Source organism: Tiliqua scincoides, chromosome 1 (assembly GCF_035046505.1).
Source record: "Tiliqua scincoides isolate rTilSci1 chromosome 1, rTilSci1.hap2, whole genome shotgun sequence".
Lineage (NCBI taxonomy): Eukaryota > Metazoa > Chordata > Lepidosauria > Squamata > Scincidae > Tiliqua > Tiliqua scincoides.
The window spans coordinates 182542400-182567676 of NC_089821.1; the positions used below are offsets into that span (position 1 = coordinate 182542400).

Below are 25277 nucleotides of genomic sequence, written 5' to 3' on the forward strand. Positions count from 1 at the left end.
AATTGTAAGATACACAAGAAGTTAATACTGTACTAGTCACTCCAATTGCATTGTTGCAGGGATCAGTAATATTAAGTATGCAAAGTGATTGAATATCCACCAGAAGATTTATCTGCAAACCTGCTACTTGGAGGTGTCAATTGTAAGAAATTTGTTACAACTGATACTGCTCACATCTACATCATGAACCTAAACCAGGTTAATACCAGTTTAACTACTACCATTTTCTTTATAAAACTTTGGAATCATTAAGGATGCAGAGTATTCCATTAATACCTAGGTTCCTTACGTAAGCATATTGCTTCAGCTTGGTGAAAAGCCAAGTTCAAATGCTTCAATACACACAAAACAGTTAAACTGGGTGTGTGAGATGACAAGCTGTGTCTGCTAAAATCCCCTCCTTTACACAATTGTTAAAGGTCCAGGAGCGCTAAAGTTGAAAGGTCAGCCATCCCAAGTTAAACAAAACAGATTGCTATAAGACACAGAACTGTGGAGAGACTATATGCTTAGACAGTGATTAATATTTCACGATTTCAGTATTTTTTATATTAGTCACTTCACCTACCTCTGCAACTTTAAGAAATTCTGACACTCTTGTCATTCTAGTCAGAAACCGTTTATAAATTTCAAGAGCATCTTTACACTGGCCCTTCTTCATTTCAAAGAATTTCTCTGCAAGAAATACAGAAATTATAAAGTGTTAAGTCTCAAGATTTTAGCACTATAAGAATGAAGCTATATGAGGTGAAAAAAGTGACAGGTTCTCATTTTTTACTAAGAAAAATACTGCAGTGACTGACCATTGCAATCTTTTCCTTGTACCACCTAGGGAAATTCTATAGGGACTAGCACTTTCATGACTGTACCACAAAACAGCCTTGTTAATGTAAATGTACTGTTAATGTAAAGTCTTGTGTTTAATATTCCTTCTTCCTGCTTAAACCAAAATACCATTTGTAAGATAGATACAAACAGATTTCATAAAACAGAGTTAATCAGCTTGGCTCAATGCACTTTGGACTTCTGACTGGCATTTCTTCCATATAAAGGAAGAAAAAAGTATTTATTTTGGTGAAAGCACAACAACTACAATTCCAAAATGCTATGCACCAGTTGTAGAAACCACTAGATGAACATATACCAGTGACTTGCACATGAAGTAGTTAAGTAGTTAATTACTAAATCCACCACAATCATTATACAACTATTTTGTCATATCTGGGCTTCCAAGTCTTGAAACAGATGGGAGGGCTAGAAGTATAGTAGGAATAACTTTGGGTCAGTATTGATAGTAACTATAAAAATCTAAGTTTTGGGAACAAACTATTAATCAAATACCAAAAGGTAACTTCATTCGCTTTCTTAATCCTCTTTTAATCAACTCAATATGCTCTAATCACGAGAATTCTTTCCATCTTTTAGAGGTATACTATTTTTATACATAAACTTGGGATTCTAATCTACATTGGTGGTTATGAGATCATTAGTAAACACACATAGTAAAAAGAAAGCTGCTCCACCCACATATATGGGCAGGGTTAACTTGCAACACCCCCACAGGTGGCTGGCTTGTTCAACCAGAATTGATTGTGCGCAAACAAGGAGGTATGCCTTTAAGGGGCCAGAAAGAAGCCTAGTGGTGCTCAAGTATAAACAGCTTCAGTGGCTCATCTTCACCATTGTTCAAGCCAGATGAGATGGAGGGAATGCAATTGCAGCCACAGCATAGCTAATTCTATGCAATGCTCCCTTCATAATTCAAAGTTAGCCATACTAGCAAAGATGCTTTCAAAGTGACATGTGTTTGCTATACAACAGTTATAGGCTACAACACAGACAAATTTAACAGTTGCATGGGTCCTAAGATTTCAGAAGTTGCAATTACTTCAGTTTCTTTAAAAAGAATACATTGCAGAACTACTCTTCCTTTTTAATAGCAACAAACTTTAAAAACATGCTTACCTAACAAGTTAATAACTCCATCATTGTAGCAAGCAAAAAGCTTGATGAGATCTTTGAAGAGAAGCATAAATGCAGCATTTATGACACCATTTGTCAACTCATTTGGATGAACCTACGCACAAAATGGGAACCCATTGTTTATTTTGATTTACAATGATGTGTGCAATAGGTTTTCCAAGTTAAATACTGTGGCCCATTAACAGTCATGTATACTACACTTATGCATGCTAAAGGCTGAATGTTTAAGGACGTTTCACATGCATAGTTGCTTATTAAATTTATCTCCCTAAAAATGCAGAATGGTCGAAGTAAACTTAAGCACAAAGAGCTCAGACCCCTCCCTTTCCCATCTTCTAGTCCATTTTTGGTTCCCAGCAAAATCCCAGTCCAGCTCTCTCTCATATCCTTGGGGAAAAGAAAGATGGGGCACATGGGAAATGGGATGGTACTGGACCCAACAGAATCTTGTACACTATATATTTTGTGATTTTTGCATCTTGCTAATAGCTGGAAACCAAACACTACTTCAGGTGAGTGCAACCACAGATGCAGTTGAATGTGCAACTTAACCACAGTTGAGTATGGTTCAATACAGTTTTCAGCAATCTATTTTCCTGCAACATAGACACCCTTACAAAGAAAATGTTAGTGCAAGCTCAAAGGCTCAGAGAAAGCAGATATTTTCACTGTAATTATTACCAACCATGCACTACTAGGGTGCATACATCAACATGCACAGGCTTCACCAGATATGCACATGAGGCATCTTTAACCCCTGGTGTGACACACCCACACTGTGTATTTGCTTTTAAAGGGGCTGAGAGGCAGGCACCAAGGCTAACTGAAATGCGGTTTATTAGGAGATTAGTAATAGATTATGAACTTTTAGTTGAAAAGTGGCATATAAATACTGTTAATAATAATAAGTTAGAGGTGAGGAAAATATGGAGGCGAAGAAAATCAACAGACACCCATGAGAGATCAATAGATCAGTGTGTTTTCAATTGAACAGGCTATGTAGACATTACTGGATTGAAACTGACTAATGCAAAAAGAGAATCAAGGGAGAGGGGACCTACTCCAAGGGGAGAGAGAGACCATAGGTGCTGCTCCGGGGGAAAAAAAAAAAGGAGAATCTACAGAGAACCTATGAAGGGGGAAATGCTATGTTCTGAAATCAACTAGACTAGCCTTTTTATGAAGAGGCAAGAAATACACAAATTCCTTGTCCCTTAACACAGAGAGGAAAAACAGAAGGTAGGGTGAAGAGACTGACAGCTCAACCCTATGCGTATCTACTCAGAAGTAAGTCCCATTAAAGTCCCATTAAAGTCAATAGGGTTTACTCTCAGGAAAGTGTGGATAGGATTGGACTGTGAGTTTACTGGGGAGGCAAGGGGTTTTTTTTAAGCAAAAATAGATTCGGACCTCCTTAGAGAAGCTTCTATTTTGCCAAATTATGGAGGATTAAAAGAGAGCAGCAACAAGTCAGAGAGACGTGGCTGCAACAACTAACTTCTTGGAAATTCATTGTAATGCAGGGGGAGGAAAAGTGACATGACCTGGCCTTCTGAGAAGCCCAATGACTATCCTTCATGAGTTAGAACATTCACTCTTGGTTCACAGTGACAGCTTCCTTCAGTTTGGTACCTTAACAACACAGGCCAACACACATTTTGCTTCCTTAAACGTCACACCAATTCCTGGGTATATCTGGGGTGCCGATTCAAAAAATGGCATCCGTTTTGCCCTATCACGTCTAGTTTTTGAGAAACAGCATAGCCTCTTTAGTGAATGGCTCAAGCAGCTTCCTCATGAGGAAGCCTACACCATGGCTTCGTCATGAGGAAGCTGCTTGAACGATTCACTAATAAGGCTATACTACAACTCCAAAACTACATGTGACAGGGCAAAACAGTTGCCATTTTTTGAATCAGCACCCCAAATTCATATCAAACCACCATAAAGTTTGGGAAAAACCTTTTCTGACCCTCAATTTTGTAGGCCTGTGTAATCAAAAGCCCTCAAGGGATGTTGCTGATAAACATCCAAAGAGATAGGCTGAGATATTTTTGATGTCAATCCAGCCAGCTAGCCAAAGAAAGGAAGGAAGGAAGGCCAGGAAAACCAGACTTTCACCCTTTAGTGCAGTGGTATTCAAACTGGGGCTTTGTGACGCTCCAGCCTGAGGGCCCTGGCCACTTTCCCCTTAAGGGGTGGGGGCAGGGAAGAGGCATGGAAGAGGCAGCAACATGATCCCCAGGATGGCATTGCTAAGGGGGCTGCAGGGACTGGCATGTACTCACCACTCCCTGTAGCACCCTTCGGGAACATCTGCAGGGCTCCGCAAAGTTTACGAAGTGAAAGCACAGCAATCATGCTCTGCCTTACCAAAACTTAAGACACTCATGCAGAGCTCCCCGCACCCCTGACAGGCTGCTGCAGAGACTGGTGAGTAAATGCCAGTCCCTGCAGCCCCCTGAGGGACATGAACCTGGGAAGCATGTAGCTGCCCTCTCCCCACCTCCGCTGCCTCCCCTGCAAGGACTTACTGCAGTCCTCAAACTCCCTGAGAGTTTGAGAACTGCAGCAATAGTGTTAAAAAAAAATGGGGGGGGGGAAACAAACACTCCTGTTCTGACAGAAAGAAAGATGTGAAAAGGGGAAAAGATGTGATCAGTTCTGAAAGGGGAAAAATAGAGAGATGCAGAATAATTTTTCTAGTACCAGATGTGATTGCTAAGGTGACAGGGCGAGCAGAGGTGAGTTAATGCTGCAAAGTGGAAATCTTACTTATGCATCAGTATAGAGTGAGCCTATATAATTATAGAATTTTTGTGTATGGGGACAGTTCTGATGAGATGATCCCCCCCCAAGTGAAACATTCATGGAATGTTTGAAAGCTGGAAAGGTATCTTCCCCATTTTCCAAACTGGCTTTACCCATTTACTAGTTCCTAGAACCAAAGGGAAATTGGGACTGAGATAGGGATATGTGGCGCTTGATAAGAGAGTTAAGTTTGCTGCAACTACCAAAACTAAGCTGAAGATAGGACAGATACAGGGGCCACAGTGGCAGGGGCATCCTGGGGTCAGGATTCTTTTGTTCAGACAGCCTTACTTTAGATGGCAGGCTGTCACAATGTTTGAGCCATGTCTATTGGATCCGGACAGGAGACCTAAGCTGCAGTCACCTTCTGGAAAATTTCATCTTCCATATCAGGGGTGTCCCAACTTTTTGGCAGGAGGGCCACATCATGTCTCTGACACTGTGTCAGGGGCCAGGGAAAAAAATTAATTTACATTCAAATTTTAATAAATTTACATAAATGAATATATTAGAGATGGAACTAATATGAATAAAAGAAGGTCTTGCAATAGCTCAAGGCCTATAAAAGGCCTTGCACAAAGCAAGGCTGGCCTTTCCTTTGCTGCTGCTGCTGCATCACAGATGTGAAACAGCAAGCAGTGGAGGGAGCCCTCATCCCACAGCTCATGTGAGAGGTTCGAACAGTTGCCCTCACACTGAGAGCAGTTGCGTTAGGCCAGCACGGCCCCCAGCAAGTCTGTGGAGGGCCAGGGGCTCACTGGAGACCAGAGGCTCCCTGTGGACCGGATTGGGAGTCCCTAAGGGCAACAAATGGCCCCTGGGCACCCCCGTTCCATATGATTTGGAACGGGAGGAGAAAAGGAAAAAGTGCTTCTTAACTAAGCCTGCGTTTCACGTTCTCCTGACATTGACAGTGGGTCAAAAGACACACGTATCTAGTGCCCAACATGAAAACAGGGAGTGCTGCAACAAATCCATAGTTAGAAAGATCTCCCATTTATAGCATAATTAAAAAAATTAAATACATACATCAAATTCAAGAAGTGCATCTATTTGTCCCTGTAAAACAGGCATGCCTTTCAGTAATTTCTCTGGAACCATTGTCCTCATTACACCATCAGCCCTGCAGGAAAAACCAAGATGCACACAAAATCCAGCCACACAGAAAACATTAGCCGATAACCAATACTAGTAGAAAACATCGAACTAACCTTTTTGAAAAGCGATATATAAACACTCTTAATACTTAGTAGCCACAGAAAAAAACACTACTTCAGAATGAAGATTAAAACATGCTAATTAGAGAATTCAACATTTCATTCTAGGAAATGTTTAACTAGCATACTCTCCACCACCCCGCCAAGGGGTAAGAGGTTTTGCATTTTATCCAACAATGCAATCTCATGTATTATGCTACAATAAACCCCAATGGGGTTTTCTTCCAATTCAAAATTTCCTACAGCTTCAAAAGAGCTGGCTGTATTATAGCCACCAAGTGCTATCCTAAGACCTGCACAAACAGAAGGCACATCCCCTCTCCCAAGTTCCTTATGTCACATCCCATATTGGTCTGGAAGGTCCCCGTAATTCTTTAGATTTTTGGATGCTGCTAAACCCTGCTGGGGGGGAAGAAAGGAGGGGAAGTTCCTGAGTGCAAAGTTCCTTTCAAACACTCTGGGTTCAGAGATAACCTGCTGGAAAAATTGTTCATTTAAGCTGATATACAGCAACAAATGAAAAACAATATAACCAAATTTTCAGATTAACAATTGTGTGCCACATAGATTTTCACTAAATAATGCTCAAAAAATGGTGCAAAGTATAAGGCTTAGACTGAGGGAAATAGCATCTCTCGCGAGACTTCTACTTTCATGGAGGAAACCGGTCTGAGCCTTGCAGAGGCAGCGCCCGGATGGGCGCTGCCTCTGGGAGGCTCAGACAACCCTCCAGAGGCAAGGGGATACTTTTTTTATAGCCACAAAGTCATTTTAGATGTTATGGAGAATAAGCAGACAAAATTCTAAACGGTAATTTATTAAGCAATTCCACAACTTAAAGCAGACTTCAAAAACACAATTTAGCATTAGGTTCAGCCCAGTCTACAGTATGCAACACAGACCAATCCGGTTAAGGGCAGTTCTGGGACAATCACTGGTCTAACATTCAACCACATTGGAAATTTAACAAACCCAGTGGCGTCACAGGCCACACTGGATTTCACACATGGGAAGGCGACACCACTACCGAGCATAATTTTTAAAATCTTGGTACTTTCGAATAATACCATCATGGTATATATTATTTGATATATAATTTCATGTAGAATGCAATGAAACAAATCGCACTGAAATCTCTATGCCAGCAAAAGTTATAGCCAAAAAAACCAGTGAGGCAGGGCAATGGTGCATTACCACGCCAACTGCCCAGGGCATTGTCCCGCCCAATGCATGGGAGGCGGTTCATCATGGGGGTGACATGCTGGCCTCCTGCATCGGGTGACCCAAACCTTAGCCACTGAAACAACCACATTTTACAACTTTAATTTTTTGTTCTTCCATTACATTATACTAATCGCGTGAAGAACTTATGGACTGAACCTCAACACATTAACATTTGTTTGTGCACCCCCCAATGAATACTTGAGACAACTGAGCTGGGAGAAAGGGCCACTTTATTAACAAGTAAGATGGTGTAGAAGGAGAGACAGAGAGACCTGCAGATGCTGTGGCAGCGAAGCACCAGTGGTGCGGAGGCTGGACCCTTGGAAGGCACCAGAATCGTATCTGTCCCCCGGGCTGGGTGTGCAACTGACTCCAAGCCTGGCCCCATTACATGCTGCGCAGCTTATCCAGGTCTTCACTCCATGAAGGGGTGAGACAGCCAGACTGCAGGCAATGCCACCTCGAGCCACAGAGCCTCTGAGGTGGCCCTGCAGTCCCGGCCAGGGCCCCGTCCCTGCCCTCATGCCGCTGTGCCCCTGAGGACTGAAAGTGGATCCTGCTCTGCCTATGCTGCCTGAAGGTGCACCCCAAGTCCAGTTCACACCTTCTACCCCACACCACCTGCCATAAAGTGACCTAGGATAGCAGGAAAAAGGAACCCCTTAACCCCAGCAGTTTGGGGTAGGTGAAAAAAATGGCCTGCCACCAGCCAATCCTGGCAGACAGCAAAAAATTCCTACCTGGCCGCAAATAAAATTCACCTGACCAGTAAAATTCAGACTGCTCTAGGGACGGGCAGGTGGGTGTCAGCACTGTGCCCATGTGCAAAGGAGGAAGAGGGCTGGGCACTGCTGCCCTAAGAACCCTCTGGGCCCGCCCAGCTCCCAGCCCCCCTCCAATCCCCTTTCAGGGAAGGAGACTCTTGTGCTCCTGGTTGTGCCAAACAAAGTACCAATCCACTGCTTACACTGTGTGATCGGCATACCTAATTTTAATAAGAACTTGCTTACAAGGCTAAAATGAGTCATTTTTATAACCTACAACATATTTACAGAATCTAACAAACCATATTACCACATGCTACAATATCATCCAGCCAAGTATTCACACTCCAATTTCATTCAGGCAGTATCTGTAGTATGAGGAAAGCTTACCCTTTCTTCACTCTTGCAAAATCAAATGCCATCTGTCTATACGAAAATGCTTTTTCATTCAAGTATCTACTGTAGCGCCTGATAAAAGTGGACATATCATATCCTGTGGAAAAAAAAAGATATCCAAAAAAAACACACTTTTTAAAATCTATTAAATAATAGATTACGTCAAAGGCTGTCAAGTTTGGGGTGGAACCCAACAGGGGAAGGTAGCAAATTCTGAAGAACTAGATTCAATCCCTGAAATCTCCAGGTTGGCTGGGGAAAGCCTGCCCGAAACCCTGGAAAGGCAATGCCATTAAGTAAAGGAAATTCTGAGCTACATGGATAATCTGTATTCATCCCCAAGTCCTCAAAGTGCAGGTTGCAGCTAGCTATAATATGGCGAGAGGAGTCATGTATGGGATGAGGTGTTGTGTAAATTTCTTTATTTTCTAGGAGTCACAGAAACAAAGTTTGAGAACCTCTGAATTAAGGAAAAGTTTCAATAGTTATATTTAAAGCAGACAATGAAATTATCAGTGATAAAAGCTTGATGGATTTCAGTGATACTCTTAAGAACAAATTTCGTGTATAGTTTTAATGCAAGAAAAGAATCTCTATGAACACCTATCCATCTATGGACCTACCTATTTATGAACAATACCTAATTATTGTTAACACTGCAAGGTTAGCGTTATTTAAGGTGATATATTGGGAGACAGAAGAAGTTAACTTGATTTTGGGATGACTGCATACAGTGCTTAAAGTATTGCGAATTTGTTAAGTACAGTAGTACAGACAACAGAATATTTGGCTAATTTATATTACACTTACTTGCCTTGTGAGTTCTATTGCTATATCCTTCTATGTTAGCCACTATTTTCAAGCTGTGAGTTTTGATTCACAGAGTAAGATAGGTAATTATATATTAGGTTACCGGTTATAGGAAGCTCCATCCAAAGAACAGTTACCTGAAAGCACTTGAATCACCCCAAGTCAACTTTATGTCAATATTCTAAAAAGTATCCAACAGCCTAAGGCACATTACCTGAATTTTCTGTTTTATAGTTTGACATAACAGCCAATTTGTTATGGAATTTGGTTATACAAACTGACATTTTTTCCCCATGCACAGCATGTACTTAATAGCTAAACTTTCTAAGACTTTATTTAAAATCCTTGAATCCCAGTAACAATCTCTTATGTTAAGGTTGCACATTTATCCTAGAATCATTACTTTCCCTCCAGCTCCAAAAATTACCATTGCTATGCTTTATCCTTTTAAATAAGCAATCCAACCACATTTCCCAATAGGCACAGAAGCCCTTCTTCCCTGATGATGCTAGCAGTATGCTGATAAGAGAAATTCAGAATTCCCTTCTCTCTTCCTATATACCAGGACTTTTCAGACTGGGGCGTCATGACACCACCAGCTTGTGGGCCCTGGCCTATTTCCCCTTAAGGGGCGGGGCAGTCGGGAATCAGGGAGGAGGTAGTAGCGCGATCCCCAGGATCGCGCCGCTCAGGGGGGCTGCAGGGGCTTGGGTACACTTACCAGAGCCTCCTGCAGCCTTCCAGGGGTGCGGGAAGCCCTGTGTGGCTGTCCTCAGGGTTCCCCAATGCTTCACAAGTGAAAGTGGAGCGATTGCGCTCCACTTCTGCTAAACCGGAAGTAGAGTGCAATCACTCCACTTTTACAGACAGCTGCGGAGGGCTCCCACACTCCTGGGAGGCTGCAGGAGGCTCTGTTAAGTGTACCAAAGCCCCTGCAGCCCCCCTGCAGCCTTCCCCCCATTGCCTCCCCTCCACCCCTGCAAGAACTTACTGAGGCTTTTAAATTTCTCTGGGAGTTTGAAAACCACAGCTATATATCAAAGAGCCATTACTACTTTCACAGAAGGGCAAGACTTGTTTAAAAACGGAAGGTGGAAAGGGAGCTGGTGGATGGATGAGCAAGCCAGCCAGTAGTTCTTATCCAGATCAGATTTTAATCTATACCAGACAAAAATTCAGGTCTCATAATGCTCACCTCTTCTTTGGGGGTTAACAATATGGGCTCCTGAAACTTTACCTGGGACTGAGCACAGTGAGCTTTCCAAGAAATCCAACTAAATAGCAGTGTTATGAAGTCAATGCTTAAGTGCTTAAAGCATATAGACCAGTGGTTCTCAAACTCTCTGAGAGAGTTTGAGAGCCACTACATGCTTGCATGGGCGGGGGGAGGCAGCGGGGGCGGGGGGAAAGGCAGTGGTGCGATCCACAGGATTGCGCCACCCAGGGGGGCTGCAGGGGCTTGGGTGCACTCCATTAGCAGAGGGGGTGCAATCGCTCTGCATTTACTTTCACTGCTGCAGGGAGCCTTGCTGCAGGTTGCGTCAGGCTCCCTGCAGCCTGGGGAGGCTGCAGGAGGCTTGGGTAAGTGCACCCAAGCCCCTGCAGCCCCCCTGGGCGGCACAATCCTGGGGATCGCGCCGCTGCCTCCTCCCTGCTTCCAGGCTGCCCCCGCCCCTTAAGGGGACAGAGGCCAGGGCTCACAAGCTGGGGCATCGCAATGTCTCAGTTTGAAAAGCCCTTATATAGACCATAAGAACATAAGAACATAAGAACAGCCCCACTGGATCAGGCCATAGGCCCATCTAGTCCAGCTTCCTGTATCTCACAGCGGCCCACCAAATGCCCCAGGGAGCACACCAGATAACAAGAGACCTCATCCTGGTGCTCTCCCCTACATCTGGCATTCTGACTTAACCCATTCCTAAAATCAGGAGGTTGCGCATACACATCATGGGCTTTAGGATGACCCTTTAGGATTCCCAAACTTTTTTTGACTGGCAGCTCCCTTGACCTACTGGGCCATTAGCTATAGCTCCCCATTAGGACTACAATCCTATACAACAGTGATTCCCAAACTGTGGGTTGGGACCAGACTTTTGATTGGTCAAAAAATGGACAAGCTGATAGCTGACAAGGAGAGAGTATTGTGTCCTATGGAATCTGAAAGGGGCAAAACATGCATATTTACTCACAGGTAGAAAAACATGCTTTGGTCCACTTCAGAGCAGGCTGAGAGAAATGCCAGGCCAAGCAGAATGATTAAAATCTAATGAATATGGAGCTCAACAAATACTCAAGAAGGTAGTTCCCCCCCTCCTCGTAGTAAAAAAAAGGAACTTTTTTTTTAGTCTCATAAAATTACGTGGGTCCTAACAGAATGTCATTTTAAAAAGTGGGTCCTGTTGCTAAAATGTATGGGAACCATTGCTACACATTGTATAGGGAGGTGGGGTTTTTGCAAGGATTCTGCAGCTCCCAGGCTAGTTTCCATGGCTCCCTGGGGAGCTACAGCTCACAGCTGGAAACCATGCTATAGGTTGTTTCTTATAACACTTTAAGGGGGAAAACCGCTTTTGCGTGCCCTCCAGGGGAAAAAAGCAGGGTACAAACCAAATTACAAAAGTCTCAGAACTCTAGACTGGTTATTTCATCTTTGAATAATCTCCAATAATCCCCCCCTTTTCAGTCTTATCCCCCAAAACACAAATGCTTTTCTCTTTCTGGTGCAAAGAAACCAACTCCTGTAAAGGAAATAAGGCATCTATTCTCCCCAGTCACATAACAATACTGTGAGAAACTGCAAAACAATACTGAAAAGGAATCAACACAATTAATGCTGTCTATTAGTTGATCAGCTGGACCTGGACTAGATTTCACATAGTAGTAAAACCACAACACAATTGCCTTTTCAGGATTTTGATGCAAGTGTAAGATCTTTCACAATTCATTAAGAAAAATCGCCAATTAGAAGGCAAGGCGTTCCTCAACAGTCTCTTTTCATTTCCTACTATAGTGCCATATATTGTGTCAATACATATGCGTGCCTTTAAATCTCAGTTCCACTTATGGAACGCTGCCCATTAGTCAATCAGTATCGTGTTAAAGTTAATAATCCTAAACTGAAGTTTTGTCTCCTTTTTTAGCCTGTAGGGCCAGAGACGCCAAAATATTCAGACCATGCCAAGACTCTTGGAAAATAAGTTATGCGCTTTGTCTTATTTTTCTTTAAAATTGCTTCACTTGTCAGTGAATTGCTGCAATTCGGAGTCTCATTTTTCTTATTTTTAGAGTCTTATTTTCAAATTGACAAAAGTTGCAAAGTAGACAGATCAATTTAGTGATTTGGTATCACTGGAAAACATACAACAGTGAACAATAGTAAACAACATCAAGGAATAAGTTTGGACTTTTGTCACACCAGTTCTTGATAAATACTGTAAATGCTCTGATCCAACTGGTAGCATGCCAAAATCCAAAGGAGAAAGAAAATCATAACTCTGTCAAAGTGATAAAGTATTGCACAGATACTAGAAGAATTTCATAAGAAAAATGGTTTTTACCATGTGATCCACTTTTGTCCAAAAAATTGCTGAGATTGAATAGTGTGTTTCTAGATGCCAAATACTGAATAAACCTCTGCAGGAAGGGGAACAAAATAAAATATTAGTTATATTCGTCCTTAAATTATCATCTTCTATTTTATGACAAACCCACAAGCAAGTTTCCTTCCCTCCTTCCACTGCCAAACACAGGTAAGGGGGGGAAAAAAACCCTTTTTTACTTACCTGTGCTAGTTGGTAGCAGCAGCAAAACCCAGAAGTGCATTCTAACAGCACCTTCAAGTTCCCGGGCAGGTCACTACCCACCTTAACATGGTAGTGTCCCAAAATTGACTGCCTGCCCTGGGGGGTACCAACCCTGAGGTTGAGAAATACTGTTCCAGGTGGAAAAACCATGAGAAATGGAATGATATGATTAAATGCCATGACTTTCACATGTCTTGACAATTTGAATAACTCTGTCTGGACTGGACACAGATGATCCAGTTCACAAAGCCAGGACTGATACTGCATCTTTTTACATTGAGAAAACAACTTATATTCAGTTCATCCAATGTTGCGTTTAATACAGATTACATTTTAAAATGCCCTTGACATTGCATATAAAAATCTCACTACACATGTGGTTAACTGTGACAAACAGCAAGATATGGCATTTTATAGATGGCCAGTACAGAGAAAATGTAGTTAATGTTATGGGCATGCAAATCAAACTAAATATTCCCCTCTGAGCAACACTGGTACAGAACTGGATATTTATACTTCTACCATAAACATTAACCTACATACACTATTCAAAATGCTAGCATAACCTTACGTTTTGCCAACAGCTATTGGTACCACCCAACTCAAAAACCAAATACTGACTCAGCAAATCTTACAACTGTACTGTGCCTTTTAATTTTATAGCTCAATTAAAAGACAATAGGAGAGACATCTGCACAACAAAATATGATTTACCTATAGTCAAAGAAATTATACCACAGCAGAAAAATAATTCACACTTGAGGTTTGGAAACTACGTTCATTTAATATCAGATACTTGGCCATAGCACAACGAAGAAACAATGGCTTGTATGAAATCCACACTGTAGCAAGATCATCATAATTATCTGCATTAGGGCGCAATCCTAACCCCTTATGTCAGTGCTTTCCAGCACTGGCATAGCGGTGCCAATGGGACATGTGCTGCATCCTGCAGTTGGGTGTCCCTCACGGAGGCCTCCTCAAATAAGGGAATGTTTGTTCCCTTACCTTAGAACTGCATTGCCCTTATGTCAGTGCTGCAAAGCACTGACATAAGGGGCTAGGATTGTGCCCTTAGTTATATACATCAGTCCTAAGGACACAATTACAAAAATTACCATTTTTGTAATATTATAAGAGGAAGCTAATAAAATAAATATGAATACCAATGATAATGTTTAATTAAAAGCTACATTTCTACTACTTGCATAAAAAGGTTCACTCTGAAAATGTTCTAGGCTTACCTCGTTGCCATGAACCATTAGATGATGTGTTGTAACTAAAGCTTTGAACACAACCACCCAACTACTGTTTGTTGCTCGTTCAAAGAGTGTATCAGCCATCTGAGGAATGTTGACATTTGTCTCGTTCGTGGCTTGAATCAGATCTATGGGGGACACAGTAGTTACAGTAAACCCAGAGAATGTATCTATTAAAGAGCAAGTCAAGTCATTTCAGTAGAGTGTAGATTAATGACCAACCCTACTACTATAGCTGAACTTCAAGAAATAAAAAAAAACTACACAAATTGACATATACTCTTCCCCCTCCTCCTGCTGTTCAACACCTTTCATAGCTCTGCTTTGCAACAGAGAATTGGAAAATTGCTGAGCTGCTTGAGTTTCCCCTGCACAGCTCACAAAGTGCTGATGAGCTTAGGATGGGGTTAACCAGGTTCGAGTCCCCTTTGCAAGCTTGGTCACTGCCCAAGGCAGCCCAATTCTGCAGCCTCTGCACCCAAAAAAAACAACTGTGCACCCTGCTGCTACTTCCTCACCCATATCCAGCTACTTAGGAGAGCAGTATGGATGAGGAGGTAGTGTCAGATTTTTCATCTCCTTCCTCTAGCAATGCTAGATGGAAGGTGGGCTGCTGCAGGTCAATCCTCTTCCCAATTGCCTTCGGCTTGCTAAAAGAAGATAGGAATGTCAACTGCAGCAACACAGTGAGTGGCAGACAGATGTAGGGTGCAGAGCACACCCTCGTCAGTTTACCATTTCCTCCCTACTCTACAAGAGTTTTTCGCTCTTTGTTGTGGGTGAGCCAGACCTGATTGTGTTCTCTCAATCTACACCCAATTAGAACCTAGTTAGCAACTATGACAGTCTTTCTTCACAGTCAGCAGCAGCGGAAAAAGAAATTCTGCTCTACATATGATCAAAGAGACAAACCCAAAAGTCAACAAGAGAAGACAGGCTACATGAGAGTATTGGTGGACACAAATTTGTTTTTTCAGTAGAAGCACAACTGAATGGTCAAATCTGCATTATCCCTGAGGGGGTCAGAACAATTTTAGGCTCAGATAGACCAACAGCCAGATAGACCAGTAATCATAGACTATCTTCCTATGTTTTTCTGCCCTAGACTTCAACTTTGTTGTTCACAATAAAACAGTTGACTTATTTGACATCTAGAATGCGTTGCTGTTCTAGCAAAGCTAGGACATACCATTGCCTCTTCTTTTCTAGCAGAGCAAATGAAAAGAAGTCAAGAAACAGGCAACATGGTAATTCAAGACTCTATGCTGCAAGCAGCTGCCACAGCATGTAAAAGTTTTAAATGCCAAAACATAACTCTGATTTGCCTCAGCTGACATCAAGGGAGTGCTGCTCAATATTCAGTCATCTTGTTTGCCCTTTTATTATTCTCTGTTGCATATGTGGAGGCACACATTTGTTTCTATCAGTGCTTACATTATCGGGGATCATGTTGTTATCCAAGTCTTCCACTTGATTATATCTGTCTGGTTGAGTTACAGAAGCTTTTTCCTCAGGGACCAAGTCACTATTTGGCTTCAGTTTCACAAGACTAGATCTACAGAACTACAGATGGAGATAAACCCATCCTTAATTCTCAAGTTAACTTCCCTATATTCTCAAATAAAGTAGAGTCTCATTACTACACAACAATGAAGCAATATGCTATTACTACATTGCATTGGCTTTTGTTCTTTTAAAACATACATCACCTTATCTTTTGGAAAGTTTCTCTGGAGCTACTGTTACATTACAAGGACATTTGTTCATTAAGAACATAAGAACATAAGAACAGCCCCACTGGATCAGGCCATAGGCCCATCTAGTCCAGCTTCCTGTATCTCACAGCGGCCCACCAAATGCCCCAGGGAGCACACCAGATAGATTACGCTTTCATCTTTTTAAGGATACGTTTTCTCCATCCTTCCTTGCATGCAACAATTCCAGCTTGTGCCATATGGCTCTTTCCAAGAACTTTTTCATGTAGTTTCTTTAAATGAGCTGCATTGGCAGTGAACTTCAGTAAACAGGATATGAACACTAACATAAGAAATTAACCCTCCCACGCTTCGCAGAAGGATATACTGTATACAGTATGAAGAACCACTGTGTAGGGGAAAGTTTTACATATTCTAATAGCTTTTTTGAGAAATTAAAACAAAAAAAACCAAAGACATTTTTAGGAACCAAAGTAGATAATTAAGGCAACTACTTGTCCCATTTGCCTACAAAGAAGGTTTGGATTCTAATTTTATACCTAGGAGCCTAGGACAGGGTGTTGGGAAAGCAGCAAAAGCCTTCTCTTTTGTTTTAGTGAGGTGTTTTATACCTCACTGCCTTTGGTTACTCCAAACTCTTTTCTCCCTGCCCTGCTCACTTTCAGCATGTGAGAGTCAGTTCGGCAATGACTGCTACCCATTTTCGCCCAGCACATTTGGTCCCTGTTGCATATATGCAACATTGGGCAGAAAAGGCTTAAGAACAGTAGAGCACAGCATGGTAAGACAGAGCAGAACTTGTCCCCTACTCCCACACTCCTTTGGTATTATAACAGACATACAACCACCTTCTTTTATAGGCTAATTGGGCCTACTGGACTGTCGCCTGCAGTTCTCAGAAGTGCTTATGGGCACAATCCTAACCAACTTTCCAGCACTGGCATAGCTGTGCCAGTGGGGCTGCATCCTGCAGTTGGGGGGCAGTCACGGAGGCCTCCTCATGGTAAGGCAATATTTGTTTCCTTACCTCCAAGTTGCATTGCCTTTATGTCAGTGCTAGAAAATTGGTTAGCATTGTGGTCTATATTAAAAATAAATGGCTTCTAAAAAATGTTGTGCTACTGACAGGAGGCATCTTCAGAGACTACTGAAATTTTTTCTTTGAACAATTACCTGAAGCAACAACACTGTAGTCCTAATGTTAAAAAAAAATTAAATGGATTGCATATCGGAAGTAAAAAAAAAGATATAAATACCAAATTGGTGGCAAAGTTTGAGTATTAGCAAAAAGTGCCTATCATGATTTTAGTGGCTTTAAGTGATTTATGTGATGATGTTAAAAGAAAGGTCAATCTGTACTAAAGACTGCACTCCTTTGTGTACTGTGTGCAATGAGACTAGAACTAACAGCCCCACTGTTTTTGGCTCTGTTTAGACTAATTTTAAGAGTGTTCTCTTTTGGCATCACATTTTAAAAGGATGCCAATGAACTGAAAAAAGAAGCAGCAATCAAGGTGAATCAAGGTTAGTATTACACAGCATGTAGGAAAGAAGATTCAAACTGGACAGATTTTGCTTTGAAAATACAAACTAGGGGATAACGTGCTAATAAGTGTGATTTGATTTATTTATCTGTGAACTTTGTTGAAAAGCAGTGTATAAATACGGTTAATAATGTTGTTATTAAGAACATTCAAAAGGCTACCTTAGAATAAAACGGGAAGTTCAAGGATTCTTTTGAAAGAATGTGCATTTCATTATCTGGTTTTGTGAAATAAGGGTTGTCCAGATGTCCCAATTCACTTGAATACTTTACTCAAGCAGTGAAATATGTAATCTCAACATGGGTGGGACACACTGAGGGAACTGAACTATTTTACTTACTACTATATTGGCAGCACAACAGTACAATTGTAATTTACAGCTTGAGAAAACCAAGGCTGTTTGTGTGTGCGTGTGCAGGGGGGGGAAGAATGCTAATGCTACAAAGGTTCTTGAACACTGTATGTACCATTACGCTCTTCTAAAGTATTGAACAATTATATCACATTCATTGGAAGCCGTTCCACTATTTGTTTAGTTTGAACAGCAAGTCAAAAAAATCAAGCTGTGGTGTATTTCTATTTTGCATCTTAAGGTCAACAAACAATAACTACAGGCACTATTTGTGGCAGCTGATTTTTCAAGTATTAGCAATCTTATTCTGCCAAGATTCTTTAATTATACAATTTCAAAAAGCAATTTTTAGTTCTTTCAAATAAAATATTGTTTTACTGAGGTTCTTTGGCCAGTACAGATTTAAGAGACTATATATTCAGAACTTGAGAAATTTATCAGTAGCAAGTAACACTGCTCAAAACCTCTTTGGCTGGTTCCACTTGTAACTAAAACAGCTCTTGCAGTCTTTGGATGAAAAGTACTGTGTCTTTCATTAAACTACCAACAGGAGCTGTCCACTGTATTAAGTTCTGAACTCTGAAAAAGTAGCTGGTTCTTTCCTAGTAACCAGTGATCACCAAGTATACAAGTAAGCACTTCAGAGAGGACTAGTTGCAACAAGTGTTTGTGTACCTATCAAATTTAAGTACATTCTCTGCAAGCCAAAAGCTAACCTTCAAAGGCCACACTGCTATTGGATTCTTACAGGAGCTATGAGGACAATGATTTTAGCAATAAGAGAGGACAGAAGGAATCTCAAGGACCCTTCCTGCACAGATTCAAAAGCTACCTGCTAATCACAGACAGATGCTCTTTCGAAGCTGTACAAATCAGCTCAAAGAATCTAACACAGGACACCATTTGTTTGGACACTAGATGAATACCAAGTAAGAACAAACAGAACCTACATTTTGTAGGAATATGTATACTGCTGACAGTGTTCCTATCTGGAGGACACTTGCTTCAAATACTATATAGCTCAAATATTCTTTTAAGCACCATTAAGGTAAGTTTTTAGAACCAGAATTATTTCCTTCAACAGTTCTTGAAAAGAAAAAAGAAAAAAGACAAACAGTACTTCAATTTCTAGCTTTAGCATTTATTTTCATTCTATTTTTGACCAGGATAGATAATGCACTTCATAAGCAGACAACAGCTGTCATGGAGGTGGGCTCACCCCTCCCCCGTTACATCATCCTAGAAGGGTGAGTGGGAAATGTCGGAAGGAGGGTGCTGGGGATGTTATTTGGATATTACAAGAAGGGCAAATCACTTCAGTGTACTGAAGTAAGATCCTTCCTGTAAAATCTAGGTTGGGAAGGACCTGACATGTGATGCTATTTGAAGTACATGAAAACTGGCCAGCCAGAGGAATAAAACTGAAAATTCAGACAGTTTTAGTGGGGAGAGTTACTGCCTGGAAAGTAAAGGGAGTAACCCATCAGGTGGCTTGTTATCTGATAAGTGGAAGGGGGGCTGCAAAGGCAGAGACCAGGTGCTGCCAATTTGGAGTTATGCAAGATACATGACAATTAGAGGCTACTTGCTTGAGCAATGGACAGAATACGACTCAGCAGAATTTAGGGCCATTTGACTGGACTGGTCCAAAAGGGGCTTTAGCTATATAAGTGGGAGAGGTAAGCCTATACTATAGAAGTGTGATTTGTGGCTGGGGTACAGCAAGATGCTCTGTCCATTTGAACACTGATCTTGCTTGGCGTAACCCTGAAATTTTAGTCATGCAGTAAGTAGTTAGCTTGTCCTTTTCTGCTGCCTTTAAAACTTATACAACTCAGACTTCAATCCTATGCACACTTTCCTGGGAGTAAGCCTCGCTGAACAGAATGGAACTTCTGAGTCAACATGCATAGGATTGTACTCTCACTGTTGGAACATTCCCTTTAGAGCAGGAGTGCCCAAACTCAGACCTGGAGGCCACTTGTGGCTCTCAGGGACTCCCAATCTGGCCCGCAGGGAGTCCCCAGTCTCCAATGAGCCTCTGGACCTCCAGAGACTTGCTGGAGCCTGTGCTGGCCTGATGCAACTGCTCTCAGCATGAGGGCAACTGTTCGACTTCTTGCATGGGCTGTGGGACAAGGGTTCCCTCCACTGCTTGCTATTTCACGTCTGTGATTCGGCAGCGAAGGAAAGGCCGGCCTTGCTTTGTGCAAGGCCTTTATAGGCTTTATGCTATTGCAAGACCTTCTTTCATTCATATAAGTTCCATCACTAATATAGTCATTTATGTAAATTTATTCAAATTTGAGATGTAAATTAATTTTTTCACAGGCCCCTGACACAGTTTCAGAGATATGATGTGGCCTACCTGCCAAAAGCTTTGGACACCCCTGCTTTAGAGCCTCAGTATGTGGGGTGGAGGGATTTCCTCTTCCTTATTAACATGGAAAAACTTTAACAAACTTTTAAAGTAAATTTAAACTACCAAACAGCTTTTTGGCACCTTAAAGAAATACACTTACTACAACATAGATCTTTAAGTTACCAGAAGACTGTCATAAAACAGGAGCCCCTGACATTAAGATGCAATTGATAATGTTTTCTGATCACTCAAGAGTTTCCTTTTCAGAATCACTTCGAAAAAGCTAATAAGTCCAGGAACTTCCATGTAAAAGTTAAAACTAGGTAAACTGACATGGCAAGATGAAAAGCCATGGCAGAACACATGCCAGTTAAGGAGACCTCAGATAGCAGGGCTAGAAAAAAACCTCTGCTCAATATCTTGAGAGCCACTGCCAGAAGGGAGGCAGAACTCGGCTTGATGGACCAGTTTTTTCATTTGGAATAAAGAAGTTTCATATCTACATTGCTGATTTTTCAGCAAGAATCAGTGTGCAACTGAGGCTGCAATTCTAAGCACACTTACCAGGGAGTAAGCTGCACTGAACAAAATGGAACTTACTTCTGACTAAACTTGCATAGGATTGCACTGTTACCATAGCTTGCCATCAGGACCTCACTTGGAGCAAACTCAGACCACAAACCTACTATTACTATAATGCTTGCACCAAGTACCTAACAAGGAATATAACTGAAAGTTTCTAGACACAAATGTGGTTTGAGAAAGGGTTTCTTTCTGTTCTTTGTGGGGTCACCAATAATTTACAACAAATACATTCTGGCCTATAACTACTTATACAAAGTGTGACAATCCTTCAAGGTGCGGTAGCCTGACAAGTTCTGTTTTTCCCCCAAAGCCCTACCAAACTTGAATGGGGGGGGGCCCGCATGGGGAAAGAATCACAATTTGTACTGCACTCTGGGTTCTAAACACAGACACATTTGATAGTTGAATTATAAACTGCAGCAATTTTAAAACAGTTCAGCAAACAAGAAGCCGAAAGTTGTTAACAAACGTCAACAGCCTCAAACAGGAGAACAGAAGTGTCTGTTCCATATCACACACTAGAAAAGTAGAGAAAACTGCAGAAAGGAAGTGGAGGTCAAAGGGATTGCAGTGTAAGAGCTGTTTAAGACAATTTAAATGTAAAGCTTTCACATGATTTAAACACAGGAAGTCTACCTCAGGGAGATAGTCAGCGAATTTAAGAAGTTCAATTACTTTCAAGGTCATCCAACTTCACAAAGATTTATTAAGAATATTGCTATCTCACACTTTCCGTTCTACTCAAGGTAGCTTACATTTTCTGTTAATCAAAAAATTAAACACACCACTACAATATAATTCAAAACTCCCAACAACCTTACTCATCAGTTTCATGTACATGTTAAACACAGGGGGTAGAATGGAACACTGTGGAAATCCACTGACCAAAGGCCATGAGAACAAACAGTAGTTCTACTACCTTCCAGAAACTATGCTCCAGAAAGGACTAGGACTACCACAAAACAGTGCTTCACAGCAACTTTTGCAACGAGGTGGTTGAGAAGGTTACCATGGTGAATAGTATCATAAAGCCACCATGAGGTTCAGGAGAACCAACAGTGATATATGTCAAGGGCTAGACAGAGAGATTATATCAACTACCAGGGTAACCAAGGTATTCTCAGGGCCAAAACCAGGTCAGAGGTCAGACTGAAAGGGATCTAAATAATCCATACTATCAAGAAATACCTGAAATTGGATTACTTCTACAGGCGTTTAAATAGATGAGTTGAACAACAGATATGCAGGATTTAAGCAGTTGCGGACCTACCATTCATGGTCATGGGGCAAATACCCTGGGCGCGAGCTTCTAGGACCCCACAGAAGCCTATGGGGTTGTAAACTGTGCTTCTGGTTTTCTGGAAGCACAGTTTATAGTGTTCGGGAACCTCAGAGAGACTTCCCGATGTGGGTTTACGTCGCATGAGGCTCCATGAGCCTCTGGTGAGCGGGGGGGGGGGCAGATTTGCACGCAGGGGGCAGCAACAGCCTGTGGGGGGGCCCATTGCAGACCTTTGCCCCAGGGCAGAGGGCTGGGAAGGTTCACAGCTGGATTTAAGCTATTCAAAAGCAAAACTGACATTACACCTTGCACTTAGAATCACAATATATTAATCAATGAAGGCTCCAAACCATACAATACACTCATGACTACTCGCCTATAAACATTTTTCAAGGGCAACCTCATCTAGGACAGCACAGTAGTTTATCCTTCAAGTTATCAGTCCAAAACAGAGAGGTGCTGTGCAACTTCCTTAGTTATTATTAGCCTAGCCATCAACACTATCTCATTTTCCTTAAATAATTTTGTTCAGCACTCTACCTTTCATTTAAATTTTAAAAGCAATTATAAGTTCTGTCCCCAATGCCTGAAAAGGGGTTCCTCTTGAATACTTTTGGACACTTAATGGTTCAGGAAGACAACTTCCTGAATTGGAGAGCCTATCCTATTGTTTATGATACTATAACAGCAATTATACAGTGCCTTGATTTCAAAAAACATCTTATGAATTGCCTATAACCGATTCATTTCCCCTCACATGTGAATGGGGCAACCATCAACAGATTAACGTCAACAAATTTTTCAACCAATACGATTTTCATTTGATAACAATAAAATCTGTCATGTAGTCACAGTAGATACCACGAAGCATTTTCTTCAAGTACTTACAGGTAAAACTGGATAAATGGAACAGTTTTCCAAATGGTTCACTGACCAAAGGGGGGAGCGGGGAGAGAAAGGCTGGTACTAAAAGCAGAGAGGAAAAAGACACCAATTCTGGATTGAAATAATCATGAAGAACAAATATTATTTTTAGTTCTATGAATGTATGAATGCAAATTCCTATGAATGCAAATTCCTATCATTTCTACAGGTTTTAACTTACCTACTGTACTATTACTACAGTTAATATATCATGCACACTGATGGCACCCTAACAATAATGAGTGTAGATGGCTCACACCTTCTCATAAGCAGCATTGTAGACTTATAAAGTCCATTTTCCTGCCATAGAACTCAATAGGTGCAATTCAGCACTACAGACTCTGGTTTACATCTTTCATCTCTGAAATTCTGAGAGATGTCAAATTAAACCTCTTGCAGTTTATCTCTGAAATTATGTCCTGACGAACTACCTTGCCTTCCTAGGCCCCTCTCCTTTGCACACAAAAGTTATCTGAAATGAAATAAAATAATTGTACAGTACTTCATTTAACTAATGGGAAACATGAATCAGGACAATTACCCCATGTTGTGCATCATGCATCTGTCTGACGATGACAAAGTATACACAAAAATCAGCTGACCTCCTAGGACTACTTTATTGTTTTGATATTGTTTTGTTTGAGGCAGGAGGTCTGGCTCAGTTGGTAGAGCTGCCGCCTTGTATGCCTGAAGATCTGAGGCTGCCAGTTCGAAACAACCGGAAGTACCCGAGAACTGATGACACTCTGATATACTGATGAGCTGACCCTAGGTGGCAGAGAGGAGTTGCCATCAAGAGGTGCATGGGAGGGGAAGGGCCAGAGAGAGGCCAGACCGGGAAGGAATCCAGCTGGAAGGAGGAGTTCTAGGAAAGACTAGAACTTTTGCATTGTAAAAATCCCCCCCCTTTTTTTTAAAGGGATTTTTTTAAGGGAGGGGGGTTAGAACAGCCTGCCTATGTAAACCGCCTTGGATTAAAGTCTCAGGAGAAAACCAAAGAAAGGTATATAAATACCTGTATAAATAAATAAAATATATAAACTTGCAAGTATTGCAGCACAATACTTGAGTGCCAGGCTAGTTGCCTGGGGAAAGGTGGTATAGAAATCTAAATAAAATTCTAAGTTAGGAACAAACAAACAAACAAAGTACAGCACCAGACAGCATTGAGGCTGGGATTGGGGCAGAATGTCATGCATGCACAACCCTGGTGAAATACACCTTTCCTGTAGCAAATGTCTTCCGTTTGTGATTGACTTCCATTGTTCACAAGGGCTTAAGACTGTACTGGGACAAGTCCCACAAAGTTCAATGAACATATTCCCAAATGTGCATAAGATCAAAGTGAGTATCACAGTTGAACTTGCAGCTTGTAGCTTACTACCAGCACAGAAAGGACCTATGGATACAATGAAGAGTACAACTACTGCTAAAACTATTTAAAAAATAAGTCTGACATTACCACAGCAGTCATATGATTAACATTACCTAGTTTTGTCCTTGGGATTCTCAGTAATTGGGGGGGATGTGCTGTTGTAAGTTCTTTATCCCTCATGAATAGTAAACCAAAATTATGCAATCAGTACTTTAAAATGCAGAACAAATATGCAAGTTTCCTCAATCTGCATAATTTCATATAGACTATGATAGTCAGATTGCTAAAAACTAAAAATCTGTGTATAGTTCATATGCACATTCTAAAATATATAGATATATATTTTCCAGCCATGTGTCCTGCTACTAAGAATTCTACATGCATAGCAAATTCTATTAGGACTCAGTCTAAGAAGCCTTTTGATGAGTAATGCTAGACTTGTATACATGCAGGTGGTGTATTCCTTAAATCCTAAAAAAGGAAAAGTTGCTTTTGAAAATCTTTTCAGAACAAACTGTTTAGAACAAACTGAACATTTAAAAAGAAAATCCCATGAAGTTCAAAGAGAATAGTCCTCTAGGAAGCGTTAGAACTGAAACCTTAATTTAATAAATTAATGCATATAATTCTGGATTCAGACCAGACCCACCATACTGAATACATTTTTAGGCACTCTCAATCATTTTCTGAAATTAAATATTATTGCATTATCCTGCCTTGAAGTTACACCCTCCGTCAGTGTTAAGTATTCATGTCTCAAGCAAAATCTAATGGGTCTTCCTGTCTTCTCCTTCCACAAGATGATGTACACAGATAGAACGTAGAGTCATTCTCAAAACAATATCTGAATAATTAATCTAATTCTCTT

At 41.2% G+C, this 25277-nt stretch overlaps 1 protein-coding gene across 1 annotated transcript in view; it reads right to left on the reverse strand.

Annotated features, from left to right (window-relative positions):
* SNAP91 (synaptosome associated protein 91) overlaps window positions 1–25277 on the reverse strand; it is an 81172-nt gene that overhangs the window by 46495 nt on the left and 9400 nt on the right. Inside the window, exons 2-7 of the mRNA XM_066609864.1 lie at window positions 14256–14398; window positions 12766–12841; window positions 8390–8492; window positions 5824–5917; window positions 1966–2077; window positions 569–675 (exon numbers count right to left, since the gene is read on the reverse strand). Coding sequence (XP_066465961.1) covers window positions 569–675; window positions 1966–2077; window positions 5824–5917; window positions 8390–8492; window positions 12766–12841; window positions 14256–14398 — 635 coding nt within the window. The remainder of the gene's footprint in view (window positions 1–568; window positions 676–1965; window positions 2078–5823; window positions 5918–8389; window positions 8493–12765; window positions 12842–14255; window positions 14399–25277) is intronic.